General features: G+C 45.6%; 1 protein-coding gene across 5 annotated transcripts in view; it reads left to right on the top strand.

The window, feature by feature from the left end:
- The window catches only part of LOC131812651 (cyclin-dependent kinase inhibitor 2A-like), a 27,501-nt gene extending 15,846 nt beyond the window's left edge, over nucleotides 1–11,655 (top strand). For 2 of the 5 annotated variants that reach the window (XM_059142454.1, XM_059142452.1), the window contains exons 2-3: nucleotides 9,044–9,350; nucleotides 11,517–11,655. In XM_059142454.1, the coding sequence (XP_058998437.1) occupies nucleotides 9,047–9,350; nucleotides 11,517–11,542 (330 nt within the window). In that variant the 5' untranslated portion in view covers nucleotides 9,044–9,046 and the 3' untranslated portion in view covers nucleotides 11,543–11,655. Of the gene's footprint in view, nucleotides 1–5,243; nucleotides 5,269–5,390; nucleotides 5,705–9,043; nucleotides 9,351–11,516 lie in introns of those variants that run through there. The other 3 variants (XM_059142455.1, XM_059142456.1, XM_059142453.1) reach the window with 3 other exon arrangements.
- Nucleotides 11,656–12,905: the final 1,250 nt, after the last annotated feature.

Genomic DNA, 12,905 nt, shown 5'->3' on the forward strand with positions numbered 1-12,905 from the left:
TTGGGTAAATACCTAGTAGTATGATTGCTGGATCAAAGGGTAATTCTTTCTTTGTTTTCTTTTCTTTCTTTCTTTTTCTTTTTTCTTTTCTTTCTTTTTTTTTTTTTTTTTTTAAGAGAGGAAGGGACAGAGGGAGATAGAGAATCTCAAAGCAGACCCTGGAACCCCATGCAGGGCTCAATCTCACAGCCCTGAGATCATGACCTGAACTGAAATCAAGAGCCCGACATTTAACCAACTGAGCCACCCAGGCACCCCAGGGTAGCTCTATTTTTAACTTTTTGAGGAACCTCCATACTGTTTTCCAGAGCGGCTGCACCAGTTTGCATTCCCACCAACAGTGTAAGAGGGTTCCCCTTTCTCCACATCCTCACCAATACATGTTGTTTCTTGTGTTAATTTTAGCCATTTTGAGGTGCCTGGGTGGCTCAGTCAGTTAAGCATCTGCCTTCAGCTCAGGTTATGATCCTGGGATCCTGGCACCAAGTCCCACATTAGGCTCCCTGCTCAGCAGGGAGTCTGCTTCTCTTGCCCTCTGCTGCTCTCTATGTCAAATACATAAAATCTTTTTAAATATTTTAGTCATTCTGACAGGTGTGAGATGATATCTCATTGTAGTTTTGATTTGCATTTCCGTGATGATGAATGATGTTGAGCATCTTTTCATGTATCTGTTGGCCATCCATACGTCTTCTTTGGAGAAATGGCTATTCATGTCTTCTGCCCATTTTTTAAGTGGATTATTTGTTTTTTTGTTGGGGGGTAATTGCATTTGCTAAGTTCTTTATATATTTTGGATACTAGCCCTGACAAAGATATGCCATTTACTCTCACTTCCTAACCCACCATCTTATCCTCACTGCAAACAAGCCAGCCTCTTCGTTCATGAAAGGAAGTGCTTCAACTTCCTCCCTGCCCTGACCTTTTCTCCTTTCTCAAATCTAGCTATATCTTCTGTGTCCAAATTTATGACCACTCCCTGTGCCTTGTATTCCTTTTCTTTTTGCCTTTTTAGGGACCTGGGGTCCTCAGAAACACCTTATCTTTCCTGAGTCCTTCTAGCTGTCCTTCTCTTCACCTGGCACCTTTCCTTGTGAGTGCTTAGGTTCTCTTCACCCTTCCACCTACCTCCCGTCACACTATATTGCTATGAACTATCAAGGCTAAGCTGGGGAAAAACAGTCCACATAGTGTCCCCACTTCCTTGCCATCCCATACATCCCTGGCTTTCCTTCTGACAGTCTGAGCTGCCCTTCCCAGGCTCCTTTGAAAGGCTTTTTCCACGAGTTTATATCTCTAGCTTCTTGCCATATCCCAGTGAATGATTTTCAGTGGTCCCAAATTTTATGCCTTTTCACATGCTCTCACCTCTGCTTGGAACATCTTTCTTCTCCTTTTATTGTCTTCATACTCCTAGGCCTCTCTCCAAGGCTTGGGTCTGCTTTCAGCATCCATGCAGCCTCTGCCCAAGCCATCAGAAGTTTGGTTCCCTTTTCATTTTCTTGTGTCATCCTCTGCTTCCCTTTGCTCTTCAACACACATTACATGTAATGCCAATTTAATACCTACAACAACTGTTTGAAGCAAGTACTATTATTATCTCATGTATACGGATGGGAAAACAAACCTAGATGCAATAACTTTGTTCACAGTTATAGAGCCTTAAATGAAAAGTACAGCTTTGAACTCAAGCAGCCCTACTCTAGAACCCATATGTTTAACACCCCACTGCCACCACGCCCCACCCTTAGCCTCTGAGTTTGTTGAATAAATGAATGAGTGTTACACTTCTTCTTAAAAAAACAGATCAAAATTGAACTAAGTTAAAAATTCATAGCATAGATTTGCAAAACTGCCAAGGGAGCACAAACCTAAATAAGGCCATGACATTCTCAAGGAGGAGGAAAATTAATTTTGGGAATGATAATATGGAACAAAGTTTAGGATTCATAAAGCTCTTTGGCTTCATCATCTCATTTAATCAACCTGTGAAATATATTATGAATCCCGGGCAATCTGAGGCTGAAAAAACCAGTACCAGGATCCTGGGATTTATATTTTATTTCTTCTAAGGTACTGGCCCTCAGGTCTGAGCTGATATGGAACAGTAAGTTGGGAGTATGGTAGGTTCTCTAAAAGAAAAACCAAGAAAGTTTTACACTACTATTATCACTTATTTACACAAGATTTCTAATGCAGTATGGGATCAATTTCTAGAACTAAGGGGCCACACCCAAGGATGCCATAACCTTCTGAGAGCTCTACTGCAGGTGTCAGAGCTAGGATATACCTGTCTAAAACCTGTTGTTGAAAAAAGTCTGCCTCCATGTCTGTATATAATTCATCCAAGGGTGGTTCTATTTGGTTCCCTCATGCATTTCCTTCAACAACAGTAAATATATTGCATAAGAGTTCTCAAATAGGAATCAATAGGTGAGTTTTAGAAGAACTTCTGAATTCCCTGAAAGTTATATTCAGAAATGCATGTGCAGATAGGGTTGCCTCTGTGGCTCAGTCAGTTCAGCATCTGACTCTTGATTTCAGCTCAAATCATGATCTCAGGGTCATGAGATCAAGCACATCTCTCCTCAGCTCAACAAGGAAACTGCTTGAGATCCTCTCTCTCCCTCTCCCTGTACCCCACCTCACCCTTTGCTTGCCTGTGCTGGAAGGAGCTCTTTCTCTCTAAAATAAACATATAAATCTTTTTAAAAATACATATGCAACTGAACACACTAGTTTAAAAAATTATGGCATACTTTATTTTTTGAGGAGACGGTGTATAGCTTTCAACAGATTATCAAAAACCTACTCCCCCTGCTCCAAGATTAAGAGCCATTATTTTAGTGATGGAAACTAATACTGATATGGGTCTTAAAGCCAGACACATTATAAGGGAAATCTGTTCCCTCCTTCCCAATACCACAACCACTATTTCCCCCTTCCCTGTCATACCATACCTTAAGCTATGTTAAAGAATTTTATGTTCTCAACCACAGTTTGAATTTCCCATACCATTGTTGCCCAGATTACTGGGAGGTGTCTGGAAGAAAATGTAGAAAGTACAACAATTCATATTTTTAGAACAGATTTTACATCCCATAAGTGTTTTAACTGGCATCATTTAATTTTTTTTAAGTAATCTCTAAGCCCAATGGGGGCTCAAACTCATAAGCTAGCAATCAACAATCATATTCTCCATCGACAGAGGCAGCCAAATGTCCCTTAAGTGGCATCATTTTATTTATTTATTTATTTTAAAAGATTTATTTATTTATTTGACAGACAGAGATCACAAGTAGGCTGAGAGGCAAACAGAGAGAGAGGACGATGCAGGCTCCCTGCTGAGCAGACAGCCTGATGCAGGGCTTGATCTCTGGACCTTGAGATCATGACCTGAGCTGAAGGCAGAGGCTTTAACCCACTGAGCCACCCAGGCGCCCCTCATTTTATTTTTTTAAAGGTTTTATTTATTTATTTGAAAGAGAGAGCACAAGCAAGCAGGGTGAGAGGCAAAGGGAGAGGCAGACTCCCCACTGAGCAGGAAGCCCGACTGGACTTGGGGCTCTATCCCAGGACCCTGGGATCATGACCTGAGCTGAGGGCAGACACTTAATTGGCTGAGCCACCCAGGTTCTCCAGTGGGTATCATTTTAAAACTCCATGTTTTGCTTGAACTAACAGCAACTGAATGTGTTTTGGGGGCTTGAAGAGAAGTCAACCAGGGATTGAAACATAAATTTTGAGTAGGCTGTGTTATCTAGTAAAGATTAAGCATGTGCTTTAAGGCATCAGCAAATCCTGAGCGATCCAATTTTTAAAAATAATCTATATTTAAAAATATATTAGCCACAGGAAAAAGTAATAACCACAGGTAAAATTAGAACCATGCTGGATTTTCTTTTGCTCTTAGTTCTGTTGAACTTTTCATTAAATATGAGGGCAGTGGAGGGTGTCCTTTATCTTTTCAGTGATTAGGGTCTTCTTGGCCTTCCCTTTCATATAATATTCATAATTCTATCCAAAGCATTTTATTCTCTGTGCCTCACAGCAAGACTATAAGAGAATCCTCAAAATATAAAATTTAAGAGCTAAGGTATTAGCTCAAGATGTGCCACGCTGTTCTAAATATGTTCATCAATTCATTTAAAACTCACAACAGCCCGATGAAGTAGGGACGATTCGTAGCCTCCCATTTAATAATTAAGATAACTGTGAGCTTTTTCCAGTAGGAAAAAGAGATGGTTGGGGTTGGGGGGGGGGTGCGGGAAAGGAGCGGGAGTCTTTCCAATGGGGGAGCGTGCCTTTCCGCTGTTCTCCCGGGAGGCTCTGGACACGAGGTGAATGTGAGAGACTCTGACTCACTAAGCAACTCTGTTTCTAGAGCTCTGAACACCTTTTTTTCTTGTCTAGGAGTAATTATTTATTAAGAGCGGAGTCTGTCAGCCCAATAACTCTCTCGCCAGCTTCCTATCTGCTTGTTGGCAGAAATCTCCATCATCTCTGTTAAAACAGACCTCATCTTCTCTGAACCAGCCCCTGTACAAAAAGCACTAGCACTGGGCATTGCACAAGTTTGGGAAACCTTCGCCTTCGCCATCCGTTTCACAGGGTGTGTGGGTGTGTGGGGGGTGTGTGTGTAGTGAGGATAGGCTGCTGGCAGGTGGGCAAACTCCCCCAAATGAATGTTTGAGCAAGGATTTTTAGCATGGTGGACTCAGCATGTGAACCCAGGTGTTGGAACGGTAGAAGGGGTACAGTTGTCTAAGAGTAGGGAAGCCTCACAGTGACACGGCAGGGCCCTGATCGCCAGGAGTTTGCTGTTTCTCCTGATGAAAAGAGGAAGCAATGCTTCGCCTACGACATCAAACACCCTGGTTGGAAATAAGCGGTTAGGAATCCTGCGCGGCTTTCAAATGCGAGAGGTTGTGCAGGGGAGGAAGGAAACAGGAGAGCAAAGTCGCCTTAACCCACTGAACTCGCTCTGAGACCTGGAGCGAGTCTCAGCTGGGGGCAGGGGGAGCACAGCGCCGGGAGGAGGGCTGGCGACGCGGGCGGGGGCCGCGGGGTGGGGGTGGGGGCGGCGGCGGCGGGTCCCGGGCGCCCTCCCCCAACGGCCTTGTCCCGCTCCCGGCGCCAGCCTCCCGGGCAAGCCCGGAGAGCAGAGGCCCCGCGAGGGGCGACTTCGGGCGGCGGGGCGGGCTTCACGTTCACAGCGAGTTCCGAGCGAAGGGCGCCGCCTCGGGGAAGCAGAACGGCGCTCTCCGGGTGGAAAGACTCCCGCAGGACTCCTCCAGGGGGCAAGAGTCTGGGGGTGGCTTCCGCCGGTCCCGGAGGTGGAGAGAGGAGGGGCGGGCTGGTCACGCGAGGCTGGGGCGGGCCACTGGCGCCCAAGTGCGGCGGAGGCGAGGGGAGGGAGGAGGGAGCCAGCCAGGGGGGCCAGCGCTGGGGAGCCGCATGGAGCCCTCCGCAGACAGGCTAGCCACGGCCGCAGCCCGGGGCCGGGCTGACGAGGTGCGGGCGCTGCTCGCGGCTGGGGTGCAGCCCAACGCGCTGAACCGCCAGGGTCGGAGCCCGATTCAGGTGGGTGAGCCAGCCGCCCTGCCGGAGGAGGGGGAACGGCGGGCGACTTTGGAGCGCAAGGTTTGTAAGACAGTCGGAACCAGGCCGGCGTTTCGATTCTCCGTGAAGGGGAGACTTCTTGGTGAGTTCTCAGGTGGACTTTGGAGCCGAGACTTCCCCGTGTCCACGTCCTGGGGGCTTAGGAAGCCACGGAGCAAAACGAGGAGGCACGTGGGGTGAAGCTTCCTAGAGTGGTATGGAGATGGGGGGGGGGCGGCGGTGAACCTACTCGTGTTAATACAGTCCGAGGTATGTTCTTTATCTGATACACGGTTGCGAAAGTTTGCGGTAAAAAGCAAGATTTTAAAGAATGGAAGGTTTGTTTGACCCACTAGCCCGGAACTCAAAGATCCCCGAAGGGAGCTGATCATCTGCCTTTGGTGGTGGTGGGTGTGTGTGTGTGTGGGGGGGGGATTGCAATGGAAACCTTCTGCCGTGTAAATTGAATAAATATCAGTTGAAATTATCCAGAAGCAACTATATATTATTGTGTTTATTTTTACTTTAACCGAGTAAGGAAAATACATGCTTGTTCTAAGAATTTTGGTAACACAGATATATATGAAGAAAAACATTTGTGTGATCTTGCCTGAAATAATGTCAACTTAGTTACTATTTTGAAGGTATCTCCTATTATTTTTCTTATTTTTTACTTTCTTGCTATAGATTGACTTATTTGGGACAGAGTTTTCAATTCCTCACCGTTCAAAAATGTCGTTTCTCCCCTCCTCACTTCAGTTGTGTGTAGGAGTGGAGGTGGGGGGGGGTGTTTATTATTTGTGGTGGTTGTTTGCCGTCACTAACTTCCTAAATCCAGGCTAAAAAAACGATTTCTTCTTGGCAGTCACCACCCTAGTTTTATTCCCAATGTCGATAGTGATTTCTGATTCTGAAAAATTAAATGTATGTGAAACAAAGGCTTACTGCACACATTCCAGCATAACAAGACAAAGGAAAGTAACTGTACCTGCAACTTCACGGATTTCACAAGTCAATCTTCCCTTTCCTGAAACTATGCTACACAGGATAAATTTTATACTTTAAAATACAGATATAAAAATAAAACCAAAATGCCTTAAAGTCTGAGATTATTTGGGATTTAAAGTGTGAAAAGATTTTGAGAGGAGAGAGATCGTGTGATGGTAGAAGAAAAGCATGAGTCCTTTAAAAAGTATGCATGCATGATTCCTAATTTCCCTAAAATTTTGCTTGGTGACTGTGAGTTTAACCTTGAAGTTCTGGAATATGTTAGAAGAGACTTCATGTGTTTAAATCAAAAAGAAAAAAAAAGAGAATTGGATAATTAGTTTTAACAATTCTTTTTTAAACTAGGGAAGATAAGAACATAGAGAAAAGGGGTCATGATTTTGGTTTAGAATCCTAACCAAACTTGTGTTTAATATAAAACTAATTAGTTCATAGAAAATTTTAATAAAGGTTAATATCTTACCAAATGGATTTAAGCACTCTACAAAAATTCATTTGATTTTTTTCTTTTTGCTTTGGATTGCTATTAAAATATTTAAATGTTAGGTTTCCTTTCATACTTCAATACTGCAAAAATATAATGAAAACCTGTAAAATCAGTTAAATGATGACATATTTCATTGGATTCAAAAAATGTTTCATCTATCATATTTTCATCTGCATTATACATAGACATGAGGTTGACTTCTAAGTAGAGGTTTTAGACATGAGTTTTCTAACTCTGGCACTTGCCTTACAGCTCCCAAGATTATGGCATCCTTGGGTGTGGTCCCTTTGTTCTAGAAACTGACACTGTAATCTATTAGAAGTCTTGCATAAATAAGTAATGGACTAAGTTTTTCTTTTAAAACACTGAATTGTTCTAAACCACTGCAAGTTTTTATTTTTGTAGCTGTAATTTGGTTCACTTATATTTTCTATCTTTTTGAAAATTAAATCAGTTTCACTTTCTCTAGGACAAGAATCAACCACTATAGTATAACTTAATATGTTTCCTTGGTTTAGAGAAATTAAATAATTCATGTTTAATGTAGAATGTAGTTAAAAATAAGGAATTTTTCTGTATACAGTCACTGTTGTCTAGCTAATATCTAATAATGGTTGACCTAAAAAGAATTGTCTTTACTATCCACCATGCAACACTCAAATCTTAAGGTTGCTGTGATTGTGGATACTATTTAAAAATTCCCCTTTGGTAATGACTTTGTTTCAAAGATGATTTATGAACAAAATGAGGGGAGCACCTCCTGTTTGATCTCAGAGTTAAACTTGGGAAGTTTCTTAGTTTCCTATTTCTGCTGTAACAAATTACCACAACTTTCGTGTCTCAAACCAACATAAATTTATCATCTTATAGTTCTGGAGGTCAATAGTCTAAAATGGATCCATAGGGCTGCATTTTTTTTTCTTTGAAGTTCTAGAGGGAAATCTGTTTCCCTGTCTTTTCCAACTTCTAGTGACCATCAGCATTCCTTGGCTCATGGCCCCTGCATCTTCTCTCTGACCTCCATTCTTAGTTCTTTTTTCTGTAACCTTCTTATAAGGAAACTTATGATTACATTGGGCCCATCCTGACAATTCACATTAATCTTCTTCAAAATACTTAATTTAATTACACCTGCCAAGTCTCTTTTCCCATGTAAGGTAATATAGTCACAGCTTTCAAGTGTGAGTTAGTAGACTTTTTTGGGAGCATCATTTAGCTTACCACAAGAAGGAATTTGGGGGCTGGTCAGAATTCAACGTTTTGGGAAGCTAAGTGTAAATTAAAAATTTTATAAGAATTTAAAGGTCTGTTGTTGTTTTCATTTTCACTTTTTAACATTTACCATGTTCTGGGCTTGGATATACAGCAGAAAACCATATAAAATCTCTGGGCCTTACATAATTTTGTATCAAAATGAGAGGGGCAATCAAAATGAAAGAGGAGGTTAGGCTTAGAAGCCAGTTTGTCTTTCACCCTTTTGTTATTGTTTTTGACTCTGGCAATGTTGTGTGTGTGGCTGGAACTCCGCAAAAGTTTGGAGGATATAATGGAATTCAGTGTGTAGAGAAAAATGGAATCAGTAGAACTGGCTAAGGGAGCTGGTAACTGAAAGCAAATAGAGTAACTAGATACCTGTGGCTTGTACTGGGCATCTGCACAGCGTGGAGGCTTCACAAATAGCTTCTTTCTTCTTTTTTTTTTAAGATTTTATTTATTTATTTGATAGAGAGAGATCACAAGTAAGCAGAGCAGCAGGCAGAGAGAGGGGGGGGAAGCAGGCTCCCTGCTGAGCAGAGAGCCCCATGCCGGTCTTGATTCCTGGACCCTGAGATCATGACCTGGTTGGTAGGCAGAGGCTTAACCCACTGAGCCACCCAGGCACCCTAGCTTCTTTTTTCTTGCCCCTGCCACCCGTCCCTGCCCTGACCACTCTGCTCTCTCTGGCAGGTCATGATGATGGGCAGCACCCGCGTGGCCGAGCTGCTGCTGCTCCACGGCGCCGATCCCAACTGCGCGGACCCCGTCACTCTCACCCGACCTGTGCACGACGCGGCCCGGGAGGGCTTCCTGGACACGCTCGTCGTGTTGCACCGAGCCGGGGCGCGGCTGGACGTGCGCGATGCCTGGGGCCGCCTGCCCGTGGACCTGGCTGAGGAGCGGGGCCACCACGCTGTCGCCCAGTACCTGGGCGCAGCCTCGGGGGCCACCGAAGGTGGTAGCCACTCCCATTCAGAGGTTGCGGAAGGTCCTGCAGGTGAGGTGGCAGAGTTAAGAGTTGAAACTCGGAGAGCTTCTGCAGCCCACTGCATACTTCTTTTTCAGAAAAGAACCTTGGCTTCGGGAGAGCAAGGTCTTGGGTCTCGCCTCAGCTCTCACGCTGCCACCTTGTAAGACAATTCCACTGTCCCAATGGACTGCGTCGCTTGGGCTGCGGACAGGAAATAGCCTAGATGGATTTCCACAAGTTTAAGCCTATCCCACAAACCGTGCCCCTATTCCCGCAAACACTGGTGGTCTCCCGAGCTCAAGCCCTAGACTGTAATATTGATGACTCAGGAGGCTAGGGTGTAGTGGCCCCTCTTCCTCCAAATTAGCAGGCAGCAGCATCCATTCAGCTACCCTCGGTTTCCACATTAGCATATCCAGATAGCTGGACCAACCCCACAAGCATTTGCACGTGGCATCGTCTGGCAGAAATCCATCTCCCCCAACTCTACTGCAAAATTTGACTAAATCTGACCCTCTACTCTATGCGGTGGTGTTTTCCAGAGCTGCCCAAGGGAGAGAGTCCTCTCCAACCCTGGCAGTCTGTACACGGGGATTTGCTACATTCTCTGAGAAAGAGACCCTCTCTTAAGCTTTATCCTCTCTTCGAGAGAGATCGCTGAGAAAGGGAGATGGCCATGTGATCCTCTTTGCCTTCTCCTTCTACAACCACAAAGCCGCCTTCTTCTCTTGCGGCACCCCTTCTCCACCTCCAGTCCTACTTGCCCGAAATACCAACTTTACTGATTTTTTCTGAAAGGAGAACTATTTTATATATATGAAATTAACATGATATTTAAGGTAAACTGTGACTTTTAAGATTCCAAGATCTATCCCATTTGGGCTCAGAACTGGGGCACTAGACCCTCTGGGCCTTAGTGGGGCCAGAGAATTCACAGGGGAGAAGCTCGCTCTGAACCCTAGACCAGAGATGCAGGGAGTTTTGCGCTTTCGGCGTGGGAAGTTCCATCTCCTTTGGCCTGCCCACCCTCCCTCTCCACCAACCGCAGTTCGCATCGGAACACAGCGCAGGGCAAGGGACCAATCGTAGCGCCGGTTGCGCGGAGCAAGAAGGGGAGGAGCTGAAGAGCCGAGAAGGATTGGAGGACTAACTGGGCCGTAGGCAGAGAGAGTAACCCTTTATAAGCAAAACTAGGAGCTCTGACCCAAGCACACAAGTCCGTCCACTCCTTTCTTCCTACTCTCCCCTCCCTCCTTCCTCTTCTTTATCCAACTACATAATCAGCTCCATTTAAAGTAAATGAGACAAAACAGGAGTCCTGCCCTCATAGAGCTTACATTCTGGGAAACCTACTTAAAGCAATAAACGTATTTTCAGAGATTTAGTTTGTTAAGACCAATGTGACGGATACGAGTGAAGTCTGATCTGGAAGAGGGGCTCAGAGTGTCAGAGAGCCTGACTGATGAAAAAGAGATTCGCTACTGGAAGCCTACACACTCTCAAGGGCAAAGCCTGGCGGTTTGGGAGGACAGAAAGAGGGCTGGAGCGTGCACGCAGCGCCATCAGAGAGGAAAGTCAAAGAAAGGATGTTGGGTCCAAACCTGGATTTTGTTTGAGAAACTTTAGAAAGCCATTAGCGGGTTCGGGCGGAGGACCCTGGGGGGAAAGATGACAGGACTGGAGCCCAATGTTCCTATACTGCCCGGCCGCTCGGGCTCCTCAGGGGCCCCCAGCTTACGCGTGTCGCGGAGTCGCTCCGCGCCAGGTGGTAGAGACGCCTGCCCATAGGCGCAAAGCCAGGCGGCATTTTCATGGCCGGCGCCTGGCACTGTGTGTGGCATGCCCTCAGCACGCCTTATATACCTGGGTTTCCCTATCGCAAACCCGCCGCCCCGCGTGGCCGCGCCCTGCCTGCCCTCGCCTGGCGGGCCCCGAGCTCGGCGAGCTTCGCCAGCCGCGCAGTGGACGCGATGCGTTATCGGCGGGGCTGGGGAAGAGGGCGGCTGGCAAGGTCCAGCCTTCACGGACAGACCTGTGCTGAGAGGTGGTCGACCTGGATTAGAGGCCAGCGAAGCCGGCTGAGAACCTTGCTCGTAAGCGTCGGAATACAGGACGGGGGAGACCAAGAGGGGAAGGAGGGATAGGTCGCACATTTCTAGTTTCTAATGTGTTTTTTCTTTCTGCCATCTGCAGACAGCCAGGATTTCAAGAATGACTGAGATCTAAAGACACCTCAAAAATGGTCTGATCTTCAATCAACCAAAGTGAATTACCCCATCCCACCCTTGCTGGCTTTAATTGGCATTTATCAAATAAAGCTTTTTAAACTGTAGACTGCTTCAGATAAATCTGCCTAATTCGCCCCCTAAATTTCCATTTGTATTTCCATTTATACACTGTTATAAAAGAAAAAAAATCAACACTGTTTCTGCCTTTTTATTATTGGGCTGTAATCTTCTGGAACAAGTCCTCCCCCCCCCCCTTTTTTAAAGATCTCACTTATCTATTTGACAGAGATCACAAGTAGGAAGAGAGGTGGGGGGGGGGGGTGAGGGGGTAGGGGGGGGCAGGTTCCCCGCCGAGCAGAGAGCTGGATGCGGGTTTGATCCCAGGATCCTGAGATCATGACCTGAGCCGAAGGCTGAGGCTTTAACCCACTGAGCCACCCAGGCGCCCCTGGAACAAGTCCTTTAGGCCTCTGTAGGCAGTTCCTCTTTCCAGCCTCGAACCCCGCAGGACACTGTTGTTATTACAGACATTTAGTGAACTACGGATCCGAAACTTAAATGGGTTACATGGCCTTTCCTGTGTCAAACAGCCATCAAGTGGTAGTGCCAAGGTTCACTTAAAAAAAAAGAAAAAAAAAGGTATTATTTTGTTTACTCATTTATTCAGCCAACATTTATGGAGCACCCCTTATGGAACCTCACCATGAGGAGGGAGGAGAAAGACATCAATTAACACATGACTACACATTTTAACACCAATTTCACTGATTGGAAGCTAGTATTTTTTCCCAAAAGACACGTGTAGGCTGCAGTAAGAGTACACAGCATGGACTGTTATGACTTCTAGATTTCAGATGATAAAATGTCAAGAGCTGGGTCTTAAGATGGATGAAATGAGGTAAAAATTTGGTGAAGAGAAACTCTATGGAGACCTCAGACTGACAGACTCACACTACTTACCTGGCTGTAGGAGCTGAGCCTCTCCAGGTTTGGGATATTTTGCCCTAAGCTCTGCAGCAAGCATGTGACAGAGCCAGCACAGGGTTGTCCACAACCACAGAGCCGGCTCCGCAGCCTGCTTGGGGGTTTGACTAACTGCCCCCAACCATGTCCCGCCTAGCTTTTGTAAACTCCCCCACAGTGGCTCCAGAGGGCTGTGAAGTAGCTACTGAACACCACCCAAACCAAAAGCAGCTCCAGCTTCTCTACCACAACAGGGGGAGGGACATGGCTCCAACTTCAGCTGAGACCCAGCTGAGGTCATGCTGCCTCCTCTGCAGTAGCGGTACCATAACTCCATGACTTATTTTTCAAGGTGCAATTCATATAACATAAAATTAACAATTTTAAACTG

This window comes from Mustela lutreola, chromosome 12 (assembly GCF_030435805.1).
Source record: "Mustela lutreola isolate mMusLut2 chromosome 12, mMusLut2.pri, whole genome shotgun sequence".
NCBI classification, from domain to species: Eukaryota; Metazoa; Chordata; class Mammalia; order Carnivora; family Mustelidae; genus Mustela; species Mustela lutreola.